Source organism: Harmonia axyridis, chromosome 2 (genome assembly GCF_914767665.1).
Source record: "Harmonia axyridis chromosome 2, icHarAxyr1.1, whole genome shotgun sequence".
Lineage (NCBI taxonomy): Eukaryota > Metazoa > Arthropoda > Insecta > Coleoptera > Coccinellidae > Harmonia > Harmonia axyridis.
Window position 1 is genome coordinate 14,406,765 of NC_059502.1, and position 24,849 is coordinate 14,431,613.

At 33.7% G+C, this 24,849-nt stretch overlaps 2 protein-coding genes across 6 annotated transcripts in view; one reads left to right on the forward strand and one right to left on the reverse strand.

Moving 5' to 3' along the window:
* LOC123673466 (thyroid receptor-interacting protein 11-like) overlaps nucleotides 1-17,909 on the forward strand; it is a 40,514-nt gene extending 22,605 nt beyond the window's left edge. Inside the window, exons 3-6 of the mRNA XM_045607963.1 lie at nucleotides 9,775-12,501; nucleotides 13,396-13,621; nucleotides 14,208-14,411; nucleotides 17,237-17,909. Coding sequence (XP_045463919.1) covers nucleotides 9,775-12,501; nucleotides 13,396-13,621; nucleotides 14,208-14,411; nucleotides 17,237-17,754 — 3,675 coding nt within the window. The 3' untranslated portion in view covers nucleotides 17,755-17,909. The remainder of the gene's footprint in view (nucleotides 1-9,774; nucleotides 12,502-13,395; nucleotides 13,622-14,207; nucleotides 14,412-17,236) is intronic.
* Nucleotides 17,910-18,873: 964 nt separating this feature from the next.
* The window catches only part of LOC123673018 (zinc transporter ZIP1-like), a 35,473-nt gene continuing 29,497 nt past the window's right edge, over nucleotides 18,874-24,849 (reverse strand). For all 5 annotated transcript variants that reach the window (XM_045607406.1, XM_045607409.1, XM_045607408.1 and 2 more), the window contains exons 2-4: nucleotides 22,131-23,010; nucleotides 20,267-20,473; nucleotides 18,874-19,109 (exon numbers count right to left, since the gene is read on the reverse strand). In XM_045607406.1, the coding sequence (XP_045463362.1) occupies nucleotides 19,051-19,109; nucleotides 20,267-20,473; nucleotides 22,131-22,965 (1,101 nt within the window). In that variant the 5' untranslated portion in view covers nucleotides 22,966-23,010 and the 3' untranslated portion in view covers nucleotides 18,874-19,050. The remainder of the gene's footprint in view (nucleotides 19,110-20,266; nucleotides 20,474-22,130; nucleotides 23,011-24,849) is intronic.

The following is a 24,849-nucleotide window of genomic DNA, read 5'->3' on the forward strand; positions in this document are numbered from 1 at the left end:
TAACGCTATATAATAATCGCTGTTGATGGTCTGGCCCTTTTGGAGGTAATCAATGAATATTATACTTTCCGCATACCAGAATACTGATGCCATAACCTTGTCAGCTGACTGTTGCGTTTTTCCTCGCTTTGGATTCGGATCATCGTGTACAGTCCACTCAGCTGACTGTCAATTGGACTCCGGAGTGAAATTGTGCACACAGCTTTCTCATGTACAAATATTCGTGAATGATATGATGTACACGTTCAGATGATATCTTCACAATGTCTGCTATCTCGATGAACTTCACTTTACGGTCATTCAAAATTATGTTGTGAACTTTTTTGATTTTTTCCTCGGTGACAGCCTCTTTTGGGCGTCCACTGCGTTCTCCGTCTTCGGTGCTCATTTCTCCACATTTGAACTTAGCATACCAATCAATGATGGTTGATTTTTTATTGCAGACCCCGGAAACACTTCATCAAGCCAAGATTTTGCTTCAACTGTATTTTTACCTTCAGAAAGCTATATTTTATCAGCACACGAAATTATTTTTTTCCACCTTTTTTTTGAAATAGCAAAAGTAGCTACACTCACAACGCGATATCTCACAAACTAATGGTCAGACTGCTGTCAAATTTTGACACATATCGTTTGAAGGTTGGTACTGACTAAAAATCATATGGATTTAAACTAGCACCGCCATCTGTGCATGAGACCGGGGTCTTTTCAATTGACCTAAAAGCTCATTCCAGTGTCAAATCTATTAGTGGTTTCTGAGATTTAACCATATTTCTCTTCAATAATTCGAAAAATATCGTTCCCATCGAATTTAGTTGTAGATTAACGGCATGAATCGAATATATTCAAAACGGACAAAAAATATCTACTCTTATATCGGAAGGATTTTTTAAACCAATGAAATTTCCTAATCTTTGATATATCATGGTTTCCTCATGAAGCTAGTATTGCACATCCTTTTTTCACCGCAAACCGGAGGTAAAGATAAAAAGAGATAATGAATAGATGTCAATGAAAAAAAATTTGGTCATATTCCCATATCGTACATAAATACAGGGTGTCTCGGGAAGAAGGAGACAAACGGATATCAGGAATGAAGGTCATCCTGGAGGACTCGTATCAAGATGTTTCAATCGCCTGAGTGCCTTCGTTTGGGATATACAGGGTGATGTTCATCTTATGAGTGAAATTCCACAGTTCAATAGCTCTTTAACTAATCTACCGAAAATTTCAAATTTTGAAGTTTCGTTACCCTTTACTATCGCCTTTCTTCAATATTTCTGAAATTGAATAAATGTTCGACTTTTTCTATTTGATACTTTTATATTGGTTCACCCAATTCATAATAATAATTCTAATTCTCCTGTTGCAATACTCATTCTATAATCTAGATGACTTTATGGAATGTGGCTTTTAACACTTTTGTTCTTCTTTATTTTTTTTCTACTTTTCCAATACCAATGACCTATTCCAAAACGAATGCGAAAGAACGCAGGATTGTTGAAATTGCCTTCTGCAACGAGTATTAGATGATATTTTCTCTATTTCATTTCATGTTTTGTGGAATATTGTCGAAATTCAATGAAAAATTCAGATTATATATTCTAGTGACTTTTGTATTGTATCTTGGCAGTTGGTGTGACTGTTACGATATTGACAGATTACAGAATTTGAATATGAATCGTACGTTTCGAATTTTGAAATAATAATTACGCATTAAATTCGTGAATTATGTCTGACGAAATCGATTTAACACCATCAGAATTAAGAAAATTTGCGAATAATGTTGCAAATCATTTTACTATATCCAAATTATATTATATTGACAATTGAAATGTCTTGCAATTTGATAGAATCCGAAGTCAGTGTAGACAACCACAAAACGAAAAATATAACTGGAAACAATGCTATAATGAGTTCATTACTGCACTGTTTTTAGTACTCTAATGAACTCATTACGATACTGAAATAAAGAAAAGCTTATTATTTTCATCATTCGCGATATTGCCAAGCAACAAACCCTATATTTTAATGGAGAATTTTTGCCAGAAAAATGTTATATCTAGTGTTATTACATACGAAAATTTTTGATTCGGATTCCTTGGATTTATCATCGAAAACGGTACTATACCGCGTAAAACTATGGCATTAAATGTCTCGTGAAATTTCCTCCTCCAATGAAGTTATCAATTGTCCTTGAAGTTAGATTATTCGATTTGGAACAATGGGTCAGTTTAATGAGTTCGAATAAAAATGAATTTTATCGGAGGTAGTTGTATATTCAACTGCCACAGTTTCTGAAAAATGCTGGAATTAATGAGTCAGTATGTATTCAAGCGAGTTTTATTTGTTTTATACAGGGTGTTAATTTTAAGGCGGCACCACAGGCCAGGAGACGATTACACAAGTTATTTCCAAAGAGAGCCCTATTTTCATGCACATTAGGAATTAATAGAGTAATTTTTTTTTTATTCAGAGAAAAACGTGAAATTTGAAATGATTCTTGTTACTTGGTAACAAGTCCTTGAAGATTTTTTCTGAGTCTTATATTTCTTGAAAACCTCTCAGTGAGCATCGAATTTAGGACACCCTGTTCAATGTTATTCATTGTTCAATGACAAAATACCAATCAGAAAACGCCAACGTGTCTCTTACCGTTACTCATTTTCATTCAATAAAACTTTTTGACTACTTTTGTAATACCGGTCAGCCCTCTTAATATATCACCCTGAGTATCTCGAAAATTGCTAATAGCAAAGCCAATTCTGTTTAACATTATAATAGTGTACTCGAACTAAGTGTACCTAATGACAAAAAATTGGAAAATTCCACGGACTTCTTTGATTACAGGGTGAATCATGAACTTAACTAATTTCATTTTGAATAATGTTTGACACACTCCGTATCTAACAATTATTTTTATTAGAAACCAGTTTAAATTATTACCTTATGGGTATGGAATATTTGTCGAGCAAAAGTGTTTCATTCAAAAAGTTTTCCTACCAGAAATGTCACTTTGAAGAAATGCCATTTTCCAAATTCGACATCTTGTATCCCGAAAACTAATCGAGTTGGACCCATAAAATTTCTTGTTCAAAACGTCATATTCACAACATATGAAAAATTCAGAAAGGTTAACTGGTGAAAATTTTTTCATTATGCTGCTGCCCGGTCCTTTCACAACCAATTTTTTTATATCTATATTTTTGAATTTTGAATCAATACTTCGAAATCCCAATGTTTTTTGCTGGAAAACCCACTTTTTCTAGATAGCATTCACCGTTTTTGAGAAAAACAGATTCGAAAACTACTCATCATAGAAATTTTGCTTCAAAATTAGAAAATATTGAGGTACGAAAAATTTCTTGTGAAATTCACACCAGAGAAACCTATTTTCAGATGCACTTGGTGACCTGATTGAAATTTCATAGTATGTCACAGCCTTCATTAGAGTTCCTCACTTACAAGAGTGATAACAAATTTAATAATTTTTTGTGCGTAACGTTCGGTGAAAAAAAAATAAAATCGATCTCAAGGGTCGTACCTATAAAGGGTTGTTCGATCTTTTCGAAGAACTACCTCCCAAAAAACATTTTATTGTATTTGTATTTTCAATTTTTGAAGAAACAATATTTTACATGAATTTTGAATGTCTATCTTGAAATTACCATCCGTAACAATCAGGGAAAACTTTATCTTATTCTGAATGTATTAACATACCTATCAGTATTTTTTCCTGTCGTTGATTGTAGAATGTCATGAGAATTGAAAAATGGAAATCCGAAAATCAACTACTTGAATAGAAATACCCACTTCTCTATGTAGTTGAATCTAAAAATAGACTACAAAAAATTATATTATTCCATATTACACGCACAAAGGAACCTATGATATCGCTTAGGCTTTGAAAATAATCTTTATGAAATATTATTGAATAAATTATACAAATATGATTTTCGTTCAAAATTTTATTCTATCTTGAAGAATCATACTGTGCTGGCAAGTTGGTATCTTAGGATTTATTATCAATGTTTCAAAAGGAAATGCATAAATAATGCCGAAAATCAAACACAGAGGTTTTCTTCTTTCATTCCACAAATCCAATTAGAAAAAAGAGAAGAGACATACCCTATCTTTGCTAAACATTGTCTCTGGTGTTAGCAACATACTCGTAGTTTCATGTCCAATATGTCTTTTGGAAGTGAGATTTGTACAATGACAATTCTAATATAAACTAGTTGCGCATTAACACAATAAGATTGCTCCAAAAACTTACATTCCTAGAATTAGGTTTTGTATGATTCAGCTGTATTGTTGAAATTGCAGAATTGCAGAAAACTATAAACTGATTGTAGTATTACATTTTTCTCAATTTGAGCTTCATTTTTTGATACCCTCAATACTTAATTCAATCGTTTGCATACAGTTTGCAAAAAAAATTGCATCTCTTTTTTTCGGAGAAAATCACTATTGCTATAGAAAATTACACTGCCAATCCTAATAAAATAACATTCTATTTTCACCTGAATGACTTTGTACGGTCAATCCACTTTTCGATTTGTTTAAAATGGATGGTGAGAGGAAACTTAACTGAAATTGAATAGAATTTAATCTTCGGAGAGGTGTAACTTTTCCGGGAGAAGGTTTTTCAAAATATTTTATACCAAATAACCACCTTAATTTTCACCAAAAAATCACCCCTTAAATTTTTTTGGTGTTATTGAGATATACCCTGTATACCTATAGGTATTTGTTCTCCAAGGGTGCAATTAAATGAACGAGAGCTCAAAAGTTCTCGACTAGGGATTCTTGGCTTGTCTTGATTTTCAAGTCTTACTTGGCTTGAGCTTGACTTGATTTCAAGTCAAGTTCAAGTCAAGTGTTTATTCATCAAGTACTTGAATATATCAAGCTACTTGATTTTTAGCAGTTTTATTGTGTAGTGTCACATCAATAAAAAAAATTATGAAATGAGAAGGAACCTTGCAAAAAACACTTTCATTTATTAAATTTATTGTATAAAAGAACCGGAAATATCAACTTTTTTTTAAATAGAAACATAAATTAAATCACTATAAATCATAGCAAAATCAAAAATAATAAGAAAATAAAGTTTCTTAATATTGAGAAACCTCCAGGCTTTGTTTGATTTCAAAATTTTCCATCCAGGATCTAACACACATGAGGCATCTTATAGATTTGTCGCCTGTAAGAGCAGTTCTGGAAAATTGCCTTTCAACAGGAGCTGAAGATGTTGGCGTTGATAAGAAATCCTTGGCCATTCTGGCCGAGTTTGGAAAGATATTTCTGAAACTACCAAAATCTACCAATATATTTCATAGAGATGTGAGAAAACTACTAATAAAGTCACACTGGCGAATGCTTCAGTCTCTCGGCGCTCAAGGAATCCCCTTGTTTAGTCTAAGCGCGCACGAGATTGCAGAAATATATGCCGTGCGATGCGTGCATATCAAGCTCGAGTAATATCAAGTCAAGCAATAAATATCTAAAATCAAGTCAAGTGAAGCTCAAGTATGTAATTTTTCACGAGCTGGATTTTCAAGTCAAGTAGTTGGTTAAAATGCCAAGCTACTTGCCTTGATGAATCCCTATTCCTGACGCCAAATGATTACGTTTTCTCTTCGAAAAAATTAAGACTCCTGGTTCAGCTGAACGTTCAATGATAATCACTTGTGATCGGAGTCACGATTTCAACACTTTATAGGGGTTCCGATGTGCCCCATCGTGCCTATCAACTATCAGGTGCGTTAAAATTCCTACCCAAAAGGTACGATCCGAAGAAACAGATAATGATGGGGGTTACACACTTGACACTCGTATATTCACCTAAATATTCATGAACGCGCTTCGACTCCCATTCGAAATATTCATAGGGGTCACAGGAAAATGGAACATCAACGTCAACTCATAAGAAATTAGGGTTATTTATGTTTATCTATTATTTGCTCTTTGGCATGCATTTTTTAAGCTAATGAATTCTAACAGCAATACTTAGGTGTGATATTGGACTGAAAGGAAAAAAAATATCTTGTGCTGTAACAGGACATTCATTGAGTTCCGGGCCTTGCGCACAGATGGAACCGCCAAGCCATCATATTCTGCTCGTTATAAATTCGACAATTAGGAAAAATATCGGATTCCAAATATTCAAATTTGCATATTTAATCGGGGATCACTCAAGTAAATATACAGGGTGGCCATTTGAAAACGAAACAGACGAGATTACAGACGAAATAAAGTTTTTCGATAGAAATGCTCGGACAGGTCGATTTCTGTTTCGAGGGGGACAACTTAAGATGTAGGTTACGGACGCATAGCGCTTCAACCCTTGCTACTACAACCCTCACCCCATTTGAAATTAATTTCCATCAAATTGGGATCGAATTCATTAAATATTGAAAAATTATACGTCATTATATCAGATATTATTAACCACATTCAACTGAAATCTTTTGACAACATATCGAAGAGCATCGAAATGAGTAACATAGAAATTAGCTAGACAGAAAGATACAATTTTCAACACATAAATTTAAAATAACGCGAATCTTTCAAGTGAAAGGAACTTCTCATGTAGGGATTCACGGCTTGACTTCAAGCTACTTAACTTGGGCTTGACTTGAAGTCAATTCAAATTCATCAAGAAGTAGTTTTTCAATGTCTAGTCATGTATTTATTCATCAAGTACTTGACATTGAAAAACTATTACTTGACTTGAACTTGATTTGATTTCAAGTCAAGCTCAAGTCAAAAACAACAAACTCCAAACAAATTCAAATCAAACTTAGCACAAATGTACAGGGTTTTTCACCATAATTCGACCCCCCCTTTAACTTTGTTACTAAAAGAGGTACAAAAAAATGTTTTATACAAAAGTTTCACGAAATCGACCAGTGTTTTTCAAAATGATTTCACAAAATGAAATATATACAGAGTGTCCAACATATTGATTGCAACTTCATTTTTTCATATTTTCATTTTTTTTTATATTTTTCTATATTTGACTAGCTCTTTTTTCCTGATTACGAATATATAACATATGTTGTACTATCTCTCTTATTCTGAGTACCACAGAGTTTCAAATTTTAAGAACCACCTGGCAAGCTAAGTAACCAGTTTTCAAGTGGTAGGCTGCGATAACTCAAAATGCCCTTTTTTGAGTTATCTCGTTGGCAACGATATGACATTCGTTTTTCACTATAAGTTGTAATTGGATGATTATGATGCAACTCCATATATTCTCTCCTTGTAGCGTTCTTATTTTTATTGTTCTTCACAAAAAGTGAAAATATTTCAAATTTTTCTGCCTCTGTGTAGTGTATATTCGATGAACAGTTTCATATATCGTTACCAACGAGATAACTCAAAAAAAGGGCATTTTGAGTTTTCGCAGCTTACCACTTGAAAACTTGAAAGCTTGTCAAGTGGTTCTTAAAATTTGAAACTCTGTGGTACTCAGAATAAGACAGATAGACCAAACATATGTTATATATTCATAATCAGGGGAAAAAGAGCAAGCCTAATATAGAAAAATATACAGGGTGTTCCATTTGAAAAAATGAAGTTGTAATCGATATGTTGCCCACTCTGTATATATTTCGTTTTTTGAAATCATTTTAGAAAACACTAGTCGATTTCGTGAAACTTTTGTAGGAAACATTTTTTTGTACCCCTTTTAGAAACAAAGTTAAAGAGGGGGTCAAATTATGGTGAAAAACCCGGTACACATTTGTAGGTGCGCATTTCTTCACACTTATTAAAAATTAGAACATATAAAGCTAGAAAACATAACCAAGTATAACAATGGCTAACTGGGACTTGCATGCGTATAATTTGTATCTACAATAGAACTTTATTCAAACGAAAACGTTCAAGATTTATAAACACACTCCAAAAATAAATTGAAATCAAACGCAAAATAAATGCATATGCAGGGTCAATTTTTTGTATTGTCAACAGACCTTAGCGACTAGAAAATAACTAGAAATAACGTGTAACCAATTTATTCGTTCAGATAAACGAGCAAATTCCGCATTTTGATATAAAGAAACTTAATCGAAGCCGCCTTATCTTGAACTCATTTCGTATATTCCTATTTTATTTATAGAGTTATAAAGTAACAAACGTTGGCAGAATATATTCCTACCTTAATAACTTCCTCGTCCCAATTGTGCATTCACGCCGATACAAAAGGAATTATCCACATTAACTTTATCGTAGTCCTTATCGAATCGACCGCCATATTGTGGCCGTTACTAGAATGCCTCTATATAGCGATATTCTTCAAGTTGTAACGAACTTTGTTATTCAAAAACTCATCCATACTTAGATACGATTGACGATTCTCTTCTATGGTGCATATTGTCACGATCAAATTATTTCTATGCTCATCTCTTAATCTCTGAATTGTTTGATCGGCTCATAACAAACAAACAAACTATATTGCTTCTCAAAATGTTGCGAAAATCGAATTTCATATTTAAACATTGAACATTTCATATTTAAACAGAAACCAGCAATATTTGTAGAAAGCAGAATCAATATATCTTCTATGGTTTACATCTTCAGGTCGTCTATTATCTGTTAGTTGCCCATTCTATGGAATTTCTGATTCTTTTATTGAATGCGGTCTGTAAGTTCTTTTTCTTGGAGTTCACTGTATTGTGTCATATGCTTCTTGTAAAGGGTGTTTTTTTTTTAGAGCTATAGAACTTTAAATTGCAATAAAACAACGATGGATTATTCGATTGACATGAATTTTATTTATCCGCAAGATAATCTTGTGGCATTACATTTTAAGTATGATTTCTGGCATATGACCGCCAAAGCTGGCTCGGATGTAGTCCAATCTGGACGTCCAATTTTCGATGACTTTTTCCAACATTTGTGGCCGTATATCAGCAATAACACGGCGAATGTTGTCTTCCAAATGGTCAAGGGTTTGTGACTTATCCGCATAGACCAATGACTTTACATAGCTCCACAGAAAGTAGTCTAGCGGTGTTAAATCACAAGATCTGGGAGGCCAATTCACAGGTCCAAAACGTGAAATTAGGCGGTCACCAAACGTGTCTTTCAATAAATCGATTGTGGCACGAGCTGTGTGACATGTTGCGCCGTCTTGTTGGAACCACAGCTCCTGGACATCATGGTTGTTCAACTCAGGAATGAAAAAGTTAGTAATCATGGCTCTATACCGATAACCATTGACTGTAACGTTCTGGCCATCATCGTTTTTGAAGAAGTACGGACCAATGATTCCACCAGCCCATAAAGCGCACCAGTCAGTTTTTCTGGATGTAACGGTGTTTCGACATACACTTGAGGATTAGCTTCACTCCAATTGCGGCAGTTGTTTGTTGACGTAGCCATTCAACCAGAAGTGCGCTTCATCGCTAAACAAAATAAAATGGACGTAGTGCGCGATACGTATTCCGCACAGAACCATTATTTTCGAAATAAAATTGCCCTATTTGCAAGCGTTGTTCAGGCGTGAGAGTATTCATGATGAATTGCCAAACCAAACTGAGAATAAATCACTTGACAGCTGTTAAATCGGTCGCCATCTTGAACAGTAATGCCAACTTAAAGTTATATACCTCGAAGAAAAAACACCCGTTATATATGATCCTCCAAATCAAACAATTGTTTAATTTTTTTCTTATTTTTTGGTAGAACTAGCTTTATCTCTGTTTAAGCCCTTTCCCAGTTAAATTATACTTGAAAATATTTAATTACATATTCTTTTTACAGGTACATGGAAATGCTTATAACACTGAAGATGCCTGGTCCTGGTCTGCCGTTGAGTCAAAAACTGACCAACTTAAAACTGATGAAACTATCACCAACTTGAAGAAGAAAATCGACGAGTTACAAAATGAAAATAGGGACCTTCTCACGAGTTTGGACCAACTAGACCAGAACCATCAGCAGAACACCGAAGAACTAGTGAAAATGAAGAACAAGTTAAGCGAAGAATTGGAAAATGTAACCGAAAAGTATGAAATGCTCAATATGAAATATAACAAATTGGCTTTGGCAGAAAACGCTTATAAGAAAAAGATAACTGAACTGAAGAATAAATGTGATGGGTTCTCCCAACGTAAAAATTCAGACGATATCAAAAACGATAACAACGATGTTACACAGAAATATAAGAATTTAGAAATAGAAAATCTTCAGTTGAAAGAAAGAATAGCTACACTTGAAGCAGCATCAAGCAAAAATTCAGGAGAATTAACGAATTCTGATGCGAAATTGACTTCATTAATCGAAGAATTGCAAATGGAAAATAAAGCCCTTAAAATAGCTCTTCAGACAACCAATGAATTGAAAGCAACACAAAATAATGAAAAACTTATAAAAGAATATGAAAATGAAATAGCAAATCTTCGAAATGAGTTGAAAGCTCTTGCAACAGTTGAATCGCCGAAGAAAGAAGACAATACTGATTTGGAAAAAGATATAATTGATCTTCAAACCAAGTTGGATACTATTAACACACAAACAGAAAAGGAAAAATCGAAATTAGTTGAACAATTGAATGAATATGAAATGAGAATTGCTGGACTCGAGCTTGAATTGAATGAAGTGAAGAAAAATAGAAGTGATGTGGAAGCGAAATACTGTGAACTTCAGGAAATCAAACAAGAACTGGAAAAAACAGAAGTAGTGAGAGGGGAAGAACTAAAGCAACATTACCACAAAAAATGTTCAGATTTAGAAGCAGAATATGCAGCTAAAATTCAAGAAATAGAATTACAAAATAATAAAAATACAGATGTTGAGAAAGAAGTCACTCAGCGGTTAATCCATGCTTTAAGTGAAGACTTTAAAGATTACATAAACGATCCATCATTATTACCGAATGATTTTAAATCATTCACCGAATTTTTGTCAAACCAAACGAAATCGAAAATCGAAGCATTGGCAACAAAATCCCAGGAACTGAACCAAATCAGAATTGAACTACAAAACGAGAAAGATGAAGAAATTGAGAAACTTTCTCGTGATTCGGAGAGGTTAAAGAAAGAGCTTTCAAACAAATTGAAAGATCTCGAAGATATGGAAGAAGAATGCTCACAGTTGATGAAGAATAACGAACTTCTGATCAGTAAATTGGATGAGTATAAAAAAACTGGCTTACAAACTATTTTCGAATCAAATGAGGACAACGTTGCTATTCTGGAGAAGCAGCTGGAAGTAGCTTCCAGAAGAAATGAAGAGCTGGAGCAATTAATATCTGAAAATAAACACTTCACCCGAGAAGAAAATGACCATCAAATATCTAAGGAAGATATCGCACAAAATCTTGAAAAACTCGAAGAAGAAAAAAATGTTATTCTAACTGAGAACGAGGAACTCAAAAATCAATTGAAAATCGCTGAAAGTGAAAGAGACAACTGTAGGTTATTGATAGATAAAATGAGGCTTGATTTTGAAACGACAGAATATCAATTTAGCGAAATGAACATCAATTTGGAAACTTTGAGTGAAGAAATAGAAAAACATAAGATGAGAATTGATCATCTAGTCTCCGAAAACGAAAGTCTTAAGTCTTTGAGGCAATATGATTCTAAAAACGATGAAGAACTGAAAATGATGAGAGAGGAAATTTTTAGCTTGAAGGAAGCTAATAGGGTGTTACAAAAGGAGATTGAGGAAACTGAAGATAAATGGCAACGTGAAAGCAGAGATTTAGAGAGGAATGTTGAAGAATTGAGGACCAAACTTGAAAAAACATCAATTGAAAAGTCTAATTTGCAGAAAAGTGTTGATCAATCTTCAACTAATCTGGCATGTTTAGAAGAAGCTATCGAAACATATAAGAGTGAGAACGGAATATCAAGAAATGTTTTCCACGCTTTGTCTGATATACTTGGTCTGAAGAAAGAAGAGCTAGAAACTTCTGAGATCTGTGAGCATGTAAAAAATATGAAGGATCGTTTAGAAAATCTACAAGGAGAAAATATGAATTTAATATCCGAATTGGAATCGTTCAAGACCAAAACCACTGAAAATGATAACGAAGAAGCCCAGAAAGAATTACAAACTTTGATCGCATCTAGAAACGAACTCATCGCAATAGTACAGACGAAACATCAAGAAACTCTGACATACCATGCAGAAATTCAACGTCTCTCTGAAATACTCAAAAAAGAGACAGAGAAAAGTATGCAGATGGAAAACGAAATCTCGACTTTGAAACTGAACACTTGTCCGGCTGCTAGTCTAAAAGCCAAGGAAGAGGAGATCGAGAAATTGAACGACCAAATTGCGTTTTTAAGAGAGAAATGCGACGTAGTTGCACAGAGTATGCTTGAGGAGCAACAAAAATTGGAAACCGAGAAGTTGGCGTCGTCGGAAAAGGAGGCAACACTCGCGAAGAAGCTGGAAAGACTTCAGAGCCATCTGATGGAGGTGGAAGAGCATTACACCCAGGAATTACTGCAGTCTGAACAGAATATTGCACTACTACAAGTGAGTATTGAATATTCTTACTTTCTTTTATAATTTTGCTACCCTTACTTCGTTTTCGTGGAGTTTATATACGAATTTAATCGTACATCTGGCAATACTTGTGTTAATCAAGATTTATTATTTGAAATTCTTTATGATCCAATTACCTTCAGAGATTTTATGGAAGCAACCATAAAAATATTTGCTCCAATAGTTCCATTATCGTTGACTCATTCTAAATTAGTGCTCAAATATCTTCCTTATGAGGAGTTTCTATATGTTGAAAGGACCTTTTTGCTCAAGCCAGCTTTCTGAATTACGTTTGTAAGTAATTAACTAACTAGCCTCAATTACTTACCGACATACTTCAAACAATAACTTATGGTAATCCTAGTGTATCAGTGCCACCTTTGACTTTTCTGTAACAGGTGGAAAATAATTCATTTGAATTGAAGAAAAAATAAAAGTATAGTGCAGAAAATACAATACTATTATCAATAATAATTTATGTTTATAACTGTAACTATTCATGGTGTCATCAGCTAAACGATTGCTATGGGTTGCCTAGGCCATTTTAGAAGACCAAAAATTTAAAGATTTAATGTAACTCAGGAAAACACCTTTTGTTTATGTTTTAACATTACTAGACAAAACAAATGAAATAAAAATATATTCACTAGCTCGTTCTCATAAATCGGGTTTTCCACAAAACTGTCAAAAACTAAGAGATGCAGTTTACAGGGTTATGTCGCAAACGGTGCGATTCAGTCCAAAAATGCACAGCGTGTGGCGCCATCTGTCTAGCTAGCAAAGAGTCCCAACAATATTATTTTCTATGGTTGTAGCACTACTATTGCTAATATATTTTTCATACTTTACAAGATATATCGAATTGAATGAAGTGTTTCCTTACAGGCAAGACTGAATGAAGTGGAAAAAAGGGAGAAGGATTCCAGCAATGTGTATACTTCAGTGAGTATCAGAGCCAATCAACAGAATGAAGCATTGACGCAACAGTTGCAGTCTCTGACGAACCAGAGGGATGAATTCCGTAAAAAGTTGCTAGATCTAGAAGACGAGAACAACGTCAAATCAGCAGCTCTCACAAATCTTCAATTGGTGTTGGAACAGTTTCAAAGAGGTATGCTAATACATGTTATATGTATTAATATAAGGTGTAGTAAAAATAAATCCATTATTTACAGATAATATACAGATAACTAAAGCCACCTATTGGAGAAACAATGGATTTCTTTTTACTACACCTAATGATATACAGGGTGAATTTTTTGAATAAGTCAAAAATAAATTCAACCGGTATCAGTATCAATACGTTACATGTCAAATCGACAAGAATTTAGGTGAATGAAGTCATCGTATTGTATGTAATGAAATCATTGTATTAGAAACATTGAAAAATGAACATTCCTAAAAATTTTTTTTATTTTTTCCTCGTCATCAGGGGTTTCAATTTCTGGTATTTAAAAATTTAGTCTGAATTAAAAGTTTCAAAGCCTCTCCCTCGAAGTTAGGTGATTCGGTGATACACTTAAATTTTGGTTTATCGTTTATTAGATGAATTCTGTTCATACTTGATGGAAATTTCATTAACAAATTAAATGAAAATAGGTGAACCACCACCAAATATAAATTTGACATGATGATCGATTTGCTGTACCCTGGATGGAATATTCGTTCTAAATTAATAAATTTCGTTTCAAATTCAGATAAAGATGCCGATGTGATGAGAGAAACCGATCGCATAAGAAGACAAGTGAAACATGAGCAAACAATTCAAGAGGACTTGAGGAAAGAAATAGCCAATTTAGAAAATCAGATGAAGGAAAGTAAGCAAGGACTTCAGGCAGCTTTGCGTTTGACGGATCAGTTGGAAATGTCGAAGGTCCAAATTACAACCCTCAGAGAAGAAGGTAAGAACATAGTATAAGGAAATTCCTTATACTATGGTAAGAACTTCCCTGTGTTCTCAACATTTACAAAATATATACGACCTTATTTATTATTTATGTTTTCTATCTCGACTCTCCTAGGAGTCTGCGTGACCTCTCTGAAGCTCGTACAAGTTGAGTGTTCTATGTAGGCTTTGTTACTGTGTTCCATATCCACATCAGGCACAGTACCTACTGTAATTTCATTATCGATGAAAATTTTGACACGAAATTTTAGGATAAGATTTAAGTAAGATAATACTAGATGAGATCTTTAAATTGAGGTATCGCAACATTCCTCGCTGATTTTTTAGCGAAAGACAAGGAGGTATAGTATCACAGCCTTTGGCATAGTATTTTGCTCTACGAAGATAATTCTTGTTTAATATTATCTGGTAATCTGATCATAGGATAATTCTGTTATTGATTATTTGATGCAATTTTTTTCGTATCTATTTTTTATGGTTATTTGTGAAATATCAGCTGGTAATTCTGGGTTTTTGGTATCCCGGATTGTCAGCCGATATTATCACAATAAACTGTACCACCTTCTGACATTTTGACTCCCTATTTATTCAATTTTTGCATGATATCACGTTGCTTGAGATTGAAAGAATGTTTTTGTATTGTTTTACTTATTTTGAGTGTTTATGCTTGTTTAACAACCACCGATTCATGTTTAAGGAAGAATGTGAAATATTGAATTTTGAGGCGTTGGCGTTGGTGCAAAATAAAATGTTTTTACAAACATTTTACAGAGAGTAAAATAAAATCTATAGAGTTTTCAATAATTCACATTCGTTCAAAATAGTGCACTTAGCTATTTAACACAGTGCGGTCTCATTTAAGAAGATCAATATCAATAATACTAATTTATTTTTCTATAACTTCATTTTGTTATTGAATTACATTTACAGAAAATTAATGATTTATATATCATATTCTATCCGAGTGTTGAATAACTATGAACTTAGTTATTATGTTTTACTTGAATTATTTCTATCATTATTCTTTCGAAAGTCATATTTATTGAATAATAGAATTCAAATAGGTAATGGCATGAGAGATACTTCGTGCTGAACACTTAAACTTTTTAATTTCAAAACGTATATGAAAAGAATAACGCATAAGCGTTAATATTGGAAAATAATAAAAATCGGACCATCATACCCTTTTTTTCAATTTGGTTGTCATCTTTGTTGGCTTTTGCGATACTGTTGAACTCTGAAAAAAAGTGGAATAGGTCTATCGCCACTCAGATTCGATGGCAGCACGTTTCACTGTAGCTTAACTCTTAACCTAAGTTTTTGCTAGTCTAATTTTGTACCGGTAAAATATTGTGTGAGGTTTTTTTGTAGACGTCAAATGGATTGATATTCTCGGGTAGGTACCTACACTGGCCAACTTTTTTGCACGCTTGACTTTGTTTTTCAAATCTCATTTGGTAACTGTGAGTTGTTTCGATACTCAGATTACTGAATGAGATACGGAAAATATAGTTGCCTTTTCTTCACTGTTTTTGTTTTGTTACAGTTCCATTTTTGTTTTACGTGTTTGCTTCGTCTGAAATTGTATTTTATTAACATAAAGAAAATGACAGAGTATGCATATACAAAAAAAAAGGATTTAGAATCCTTGTTTTAGAACCAAATTCGTGGATTTCGAAGACTGAAAATTGAGGAAATCATCAAAATATACCTAATTTAAAAATGTATGATTATGCGATTATCATCACAGATTCCTTTGGATGTTTGTTGCAACATGCACAAATCTCAATGCCAATCCACTCTGTCGTTTTCTTGCATTCGTTTAAAATTTTTTTGTTTTTCATCGATATGATTTATTTCGAACAACTTTAATTTTCAGCGCATGGATTACTTAGCATGTTGCATTTCAGAAGGCACAGTGTATGAGTATTACTTCAGGTACTGGTTTTTTAGCATATCGGTTCCTGGGTAACTCTCATATTCTGGCTAGACATTCTACACATCCATTAAAAGAGTTTGTATTATTTTTTTTTAATTCAATGATTTTGTTCATTCTTTATTTGAATTTTGACAGTTTTACAGAGATGATAACTATCATTTGGAGCTGATAATATAACTACCTAGGAGTTTTTTTTTTAAAGTTCAATAGCTAATGATGAAAAATATTCTTGTTGACAATAAAACATTTTTAGAATATAGATTAGAAATGAGAATAGTAATTGCATGAATTTGACGAAAGAAAAAATCTGAGAATCAGAAATTGTCGATACGATAAATATCACTTTTATTGGAAAGGGGTGTTATAAACGAAAATAACAGCAATAGACAAATAATAACCAACATACTATTATAAAAGGCTGCAACAACAAATAGAGCATAATATGCCTCATTTAACCTATAACAAAAATGTGCGGCACGTAAAATAGCGATGGAATGTCCCCCAGTAGATGATCTGTAAAGAAACTTTTATTGGTTTTCATTTCAATTTTTCTTTAGTTTGACTAATAAATTCATTGCAGTTTGAAACTATGGTGTTGCCAAAAATGAAAATGAAAAATGAAATTGGGCACATTTATAATTTGATCATGGCAATTAACACAACAAAGGTTTGGTGTACTCGCTGAAACCCCTCCAATAAACATAAGTGAAGGCTTACATCTGTAGAAGGCTAGGATTATCTTGAACGATATAAACTATATCATGCATATCAGCCAAAAATTCAAGTACTATAATGACTTATATTTATCTAAAAATTTACAATGATTGTAGGATTATTGTATAAAATAGAATTGATCATTGCTAACTGAATATTTATTCCAGTTTCAGTCCTCAATGAAAAACTGCAGAATAAAGAAGCAGAACTCAAAATGGTAACTAGCCAGACTGATGGCAAAGTTGATAAGTCCCTTATCAAAAACCTCATCATAGGATTTGTCACATCAAACAAAAACCTTAATAAGGACCAGAAACAAATACTGAAAATTATTGCAACAGTTCTTGATTTCAACGAGCAAGATCACAACAAGGTTAATCTCAATCAAGCTCAGCAGAACACGTGGCTTAATTCCTTGCTGTCGCCCATGTCAGATGACCTTCCACCAAATGAATCTTTGTCCCGGGCTTTTGTCAACTTCCTAGAGAACGAATCCAAGCCGAGGGTCATCCCTAGTCTTCTTCCTCAAAGCCCTCCCAGTGAAAATTCTTCTGTGAACAATAGCACCAGGACCACTCCAACTCCGATTGTCTTGAACGAGATTGTTTTACCTACATTTTCTGATTTTCCTCAACATAGAAATTCTAGTTCAATTTTGAAGGGCGTGCTGAAAGACAACCCTTGAATTTTTTGATTTTATAAATTCGTTTATATATTTTGGAAAATTATTTCTTGTTATACCTATGAAAAATCATGATTCTATGGAATTTTGTTATTATTATGTATGTATACATTTTCATTCCGAAGTTTATTGTTTCTGTAATAAAATTTTTATCCAAACTGTTAGTTATACTTATTGCCTTTTTCATCCTTGTTTAATATTGAATCCAATAATTTGCAATATTAGAGGCCAATGAATCATAATTTAGATATAATGAGTGTTGAGGCTCTTGGAGAACTATACTTATATGTGCCTAGGATCTACTTTCTTTTTTCTTAATTCAGGTGTTTGGGAGTTTACATATTAACAGTTTTACTGACGTAAATCTCATTTTTCGGCAACCGTCCGGGAAGTGCTCACTTCCTGGACGCTTTTTCTCTGGAAAAGTAGCATTTCCCGGCCTAGTCCGGAAAGTACGTACTTCCCGGACTAGGCCGGAAAAGAATCATAGAATCCATAGCAACCGAGATAACGGCTGACAGTTCATATGAAATTAGTTGTCAAAAATTTGCATGTTTTTTGATCGCAATCGCAATAAAATATGGAAAGCAGCAGCGATAGTGTTATTTTACATGGTTGCCGAAAAAATATTGTACGCAACACGCCCGAAAATGGTTTTTTCGGACTCACAGACTTCCAGGACTCGCTCACGCTCGTCCTGGAATTTTGTCTATTCGTCCAAAAACACCCTATTTTCCGGACTTGTTACGTAAATTACTATTTTGTAGATATATGTTTTGATTTTGTTCTCAACTGCTAGCATAATTTTATGTGTGTATTCTACAAATAGAGTTTATTATTATTATTACTTAGTTGGAAGATCCCAAACGGTAGTTCAATAGCAGCCTGATCTGCATTGTCGGTAGATAAACAGCTAATGGATTCACAGAGGTAGATCAATAGCTGAAAGATTAACAATGTCTGCTTGAGGAATACCATCATCAACTACAACAATTTTATTTTTGCTCTCAACATTTTCGACATCAATAATAATTCATCTTTGAGATGTTTTAATTTTGATACTTTGAATTCCATACCCTTCATTACTCTTTTTGGAGACAGATGCAAGGTTGTAAGACCATATTGTTAAACATTAAAAACATGTTTTTAATCACAAATTTCGTCATAAGAATACATTCTCATAAATTAAAATAGATAACTATATTGGTATTCATACAATTATAAATACTGTAAATGGTTTTTGATTCAAACTGGTAGGTAAGGCCTAAGACTAGACTTTTTGTGGATCTTGTCAAAATCTTAGTGGTGATGGTGTTCGGAGTGTGAATGTCCATGGCCATGATGGTGTTCATGTCCAGCTGCAAAAAAAATATCAATTAAAAAAATGCATATTCACTTACAACAATTGCTGTTTAAGATGAGTTAAAAGATTGTTTTAGTCAAAAATACACAGCTCCATTTTGCAGCGATTTATCATCTATATATAAATCATGCCTTTGTGAAGTTTACGGTACAATGAAAATCATTTGAAGGAATTCAAAGAATGCGTTTATGCAAAACATAGTTTCTCAATTCTTGCTACTAGTTTTATGCAAAAATGTAATTGACTGGTACAATTCTCTCAAGAACCTTGAAAAATAGCGGAAGTCAAGTGATATTTCAAGGTATTTCAATTATTTTCAGGATAATGCCGTAGGTGTTTTTGTTATTTGTATGAAGGATAATAGTGTCACTCCCTTTTAAAGTGTGGGCACAGTATACAGACCTGCAAGAATCACTAGTTTCACTGTGTGATTTCCAAGGACCAGAAAATTTTATTCAGTTATATCTGCAGTGTCTCATCAGCTCTCAGAAGAATTTATTCTTCAACATTTGGTAGTAATTGTGGTTTCTTGGATAATAATTATCTAATATTTTTTGCTAAACAAAAATTTGTTGCTTCTTTTTTCTATTATTTTCTATTTTTGAAAAACTGTTTCATGAGAGCTGAATTTTCGTTCGCAAATTTCAGACCAAATTTCATCAGGATGCATCCTGATGAAATTTTATGGAAATTCTGGTTGAGATATAAATGATTCCATATGGAATATATTCGAATAAACCTCATGCATGTGTAAAAAATAGTGAAAGAGGCAATGTGCAATTTATCTCGAGAATATTATTCTTCCAGTATTTTACTTGTCATTTCGTTATCGATGAAAATTTTGAAGCAAAATTTCAGGACTAGATAGTACTCGATAAGATCTTCAAAATGAAGTATCCCTATTTAAAATCAAGGGGTTGTACTCATCCCTGTTAAGGAGTTGCAGTTACGGGGATGCGTAGAGCGAAAAAGTTGTTCTCCCTCGAATCAGAAACTGACAGGTCCGAGAAATTTTCCACATTTTCATTTTAAAACCGAAAAATCGAGGTGTTAAGTTTTCGTTGGACCACAATATATTTCGAAGGCAAACTTGATCTGGTGAATATTTTCCGGTATTTTTAGAATCAATCGGATTTATTCATGCATACTTACTTAAAATTTGAAGACTGGCCATGACTACGAATCCCAATATTATGGATAGAAGTTGGTAAATACCACAATGATCATTATCACGTTCTCTTGCAAGGACTTCGAAGAAAACTACATATAAGAGAGTTCCAGCTGCCATCGCTTGAAGGATTAGTGAAATTAGATTTACTTCACTGGCATCTTCTGTTAAAATAAGGCCAATACCTATTCCTAGAATATAATTCGATATATTTAATTAAATGTATGTTAGGACATAGAAACATTATCTGAGCGAATCAGGAAATACTCATAGCATTTCATGACGTTCATAACACTACGATCATTTTTTACATTTTTTGTAAAGATCAACAAAAAATTACTGCCCCTACCTTTTGGGTTCTACTTCCTGATTCACTAGATTATTGCCTCATCGCAAAAAAAGCTTCACCAAAATGTGCAAAACCCAAAACCATCATTTGCAATGCTGAGATTAACAATAATAAAAACATTTCGAATTAAAACACAGGTTTTAATTTTATTTTTTTAAACGATATTTGAATTTTTTGCGTTTGGGGTCGAGAATGGCTTCAAATGATGAAATTCAAGTTCCTTATAATGAATTCATAGTCAATTTCAATTCTGTCCGTCCAGTCCAGCCATCCGTAAACACGATAACTCTAGAGTGAAAAAACCTATAACCTGAAATTTTCAGGGTACTCTTGGATCTCTTATGCCCGGTGGAGTTCATGTGTAAAATACAAATAGGGCTTCCGTAAATATGCACCTTCTAAATTTGGTTCTCCTGATAATTTCGAAAATAGGTATCTACATATTTGATCGAGATGATTCTGCATTTAGATGTAAAATGAAAAATTGATGAGCGCTCAAAAGCTACTTACTTCAGGTCAGTACTTTCGTCATTTTTTTTTGGAATTTGTCCAATAAAGAACTCAACCGCGGCATTCGAGATCAGAAACTACCCAGAAAATTTAAAGTTTCTTGCGTTTTTTCTTTTGAGAGTTAACTTTTTCACGAGCGGGTCGACATAATCAAATTTGAGAACAGATCAGTCATCAGTGAGTCAAACCTTATCATTTCAGACCGTCCCCGGCTTAAAATTAAAATATAACAATAAATTTAAATTAATAAAAGGTTTTCCAATTGGAATTATGCAATTTAAATTGGATATAGTGGCAAGAGTTTATATTATTTTTTGACATTTCTTATGTCATTTTTATTCGGTAGGTTATGCGATTTAATCATGGAAAGATAAACGCTTCAAAAACGTGTAGAAATTGTTAAATTGTTTAATCAAAATCACTGCTCATTTGTGAATACTGACATAAATTTAAGAATTCAATTACGATATTATTAGTAAATTCTAAACTCACTATTCATCGTATTGTAGACAAATTCGAGAGTAAAAATTTTTTACAAGATACTGGAGTACCAAGGACAATGACAAGGAAATGCACGCACACAAGAGAATATTGATTTGGTAGCAGCAAGTGATCCAAAATCCAAATGTATCATTTCCACATCGTCCTAAACAATTGTGGTACAAGAATTGAATCAATTAGACCACCATAAACGTAATTTATTTTCTGATTCTGCTCTTGAACAATTTGAAAATGATGAAGAATTTTATCCAAAAATTTTATTCGGCGATGAAGCTCAATTTCGTTCATATGGCTATTTAAACGAACAGAATTGCAGTGATGAGTGATGAGAATCTACACGAAACTGTTGAGATTTATAGAAAATGAACCTGCTGAAAACAAATGACATCAGAAATGTAATAAAATAATAATCAGTGTTGCCATTAAAACCATCTTAAATTGCATCATTACTTATGAAAAACCTGTTATAAGTGAAATAAATTTCTTACCTAGAGGTGTAACTATGGAAAATATTCCAATGTACAAAACAGTCAAAGTAGCCTTCGTTCCTGAAGTTACTAGCTCGATTCCAACACAAAATGCAATCACGAATTTGTGGGTAGCAATGGCAACAAAAAGGTACCAAACTTTCTCTTCACTCGTCTCTAATCCTACAGCTAACCCTTCAAAAATCGCATGAAAGCTCAGCGCTAAAACAGCAAGCAATCCACTGAAAGACTTCTTCAAATTCCCATGAAAATGATGATGATGTCCCGATGATTTTGGCTCGATATTGATCGTCGATTGCGAATTGAGCAATTGCTTATTAGAAGTGGTGATGCAACTGATGTTGCCATCGTCAAATTTGTTGAGTGTCACTCTAGGAATGGCGATTTGAGTGTCTTTCTTCGTGCATCTCATTGAGAGGCTCCTGTGAAGGACTTCACTGTGCACTTTGCTATGTAGGAACTTATGTGCTACTTCCTCGATGAAGTAGACGAACAACAAACCTACGCACAACACTATCTCACTAATTGGCAAATTTCCCCAGATCTCTGGGAGCTTATTTTGTAATTTTAATATGGCAAAGCCCTCGCGAACTTCAGGTTGGATATGTATGAAAGTTGTGAACAGTAACACTCCGCCACCGAAACACATCAATAGGGATATCATCAGGTTTTTATCACCGTCAACATTTTTTATGTTCACGTATTTGGAGAGTTTCATAGGAAGTATACCCAGTATGAACGAACTGAGCCCTAGGACAACCATGCCGATAACTTTCGCTGAGAGAACATCATTGGCGGCGACGATGTCGATTGCGGTCTTGGTTGTGGGATTCATCTTGGCTTCACGAAGGGTTTATTCTTGTCAGGAGTGTTTCATCATCTGGAAATAAAAGCAGAGGGTCATTTAGGGATTCTGAGAATTACGCCTTAGATTGCATGTCAATTGGAATATTGCTTGATACCTATGTAGTGACTATGTCTGCTCACAGATGGCGCTATTGGTTTTCGCGCCACACTACTTCTGCCACGGCGTATTTAAAGAGATCGTTGCAACTCAACAGGGTCACCTCTCCACGATGGTGTGAGAAGGTGTTTCTTAGGCGGAGATCGCTGGATAGCCTTACTGAATAGTCCATCAGCGATCTCGGGACGAAAAACCAAACCCCTGGGAGAGGGCGCACCTCGTAACTTGCCTTGAGAACGTCTCACCAAACAAAGAACAGTCATTTATGACCTTTTTGAGCACTTCTCCCCTGAACAGAGTGCTCTATTATTTCGTCACGATATCTGTATTTTTACAGTTTTGCACTAATGACGAATTCAAGGTCAAATTCAATTCTGTCCGGTAGTAAACACGATTATTCTCAAACGGAACAAGTTTCAAACTTGAAATTTTCAAGTTAGGTTCGGATTTCGAATTCCATGGTTGAGTTCGCTAATGAGCAAAATGTGACTAAGGGTTCCGTATATATACCAAGTATCATTTCTGCTGTGAATAGTATTTTGATGTTTTGATGTGCATTTAAAGGTACGTAATACTTGCAGAAGAGAATTATCTTGGTTCAAGGCGCATCGAGTCAACAAGTTAGTCTCTACTTTACTGTTGATGCGATCTTCATGTTTGTTAATTGCAAAAACTACAAATACAATATAAGAATAATAAGGTTTATAGAGCATTGCTGATTTGCTGGCTATAATGAGCAAGATGAAATGTGTCAATTGATGAATACCTGACAGACATCTAATTGTCGATTGTAGGTCAGTGAATCTTTCTAGGTTATCACGGAAACATATTGTACCTTAGATGAAGAAAAAGGAGATATCTTCTCATATTGTGATTAGGGCTAAATCAAGTTCAAGGTTATCAGTGCTTATCTAGTGGCATATATGTATAAGTAGCAAACTCCTCTAAACGCTTTAGATAGGTTTAAGGTAAAATAAGTGGATACTTTGATGGTACTACCATTGATAAATACAACATAACTAATATTAGAACATATAGAATATATCCTTGAACAGTGTAATCAGGTTAAGTACCCACAGGTTATCTTCCAAAAGCAATTATTTTTTTCCGTTGGTTGAAATCCATCGGATTCATATTATTTTGGGTTGGAAATTTTATTGATATGTAATTCCAAAGAGAATAATAATAAGCTTGGCCATCTTCCAGATCTCCCGTCGAAATCGTTACCATGGTGAAAATTTGACGTCTTCGAACTAGTGGCATTTACCTAGTTATTTTTTTACCTGTAGTCATAAACACAACGTGTCAAAATGTCTAATAACTAAGAAATGAAATTTATTTTCCAAGGAAAAGTCGAAGATAATTATTCTTAGAGCACGCTTGGTGTCTCACTTCTGAAGTCACTCAGCAGTCAACTCTAAAGCTCCTGACATCAATTCTGTATTTTCTTCGTGTTTTTCTGACGGAACGAAAATTTTGAATTTCAAGCAGGTTAGCAACAAATTTTTACAATAGTTTACTATTGTGTTACTAACTTCCAATAGTTTACTATTGAAAGTTAGTAACACAATAACAAATCATATATTCAAGCAGATGAAAAATTACACCCAGGTGCAAAAAAAAACGTTGATATTTAGTAAAATTTGAAATATCATAGTTTTCTTATTTTGAGCTCAATTTTCAAAATTTTTATCAGTAAACTGTAGATGAAATTATTAATTTTTACTAGCATATTCAATCTCTAGTTGCTGTTGG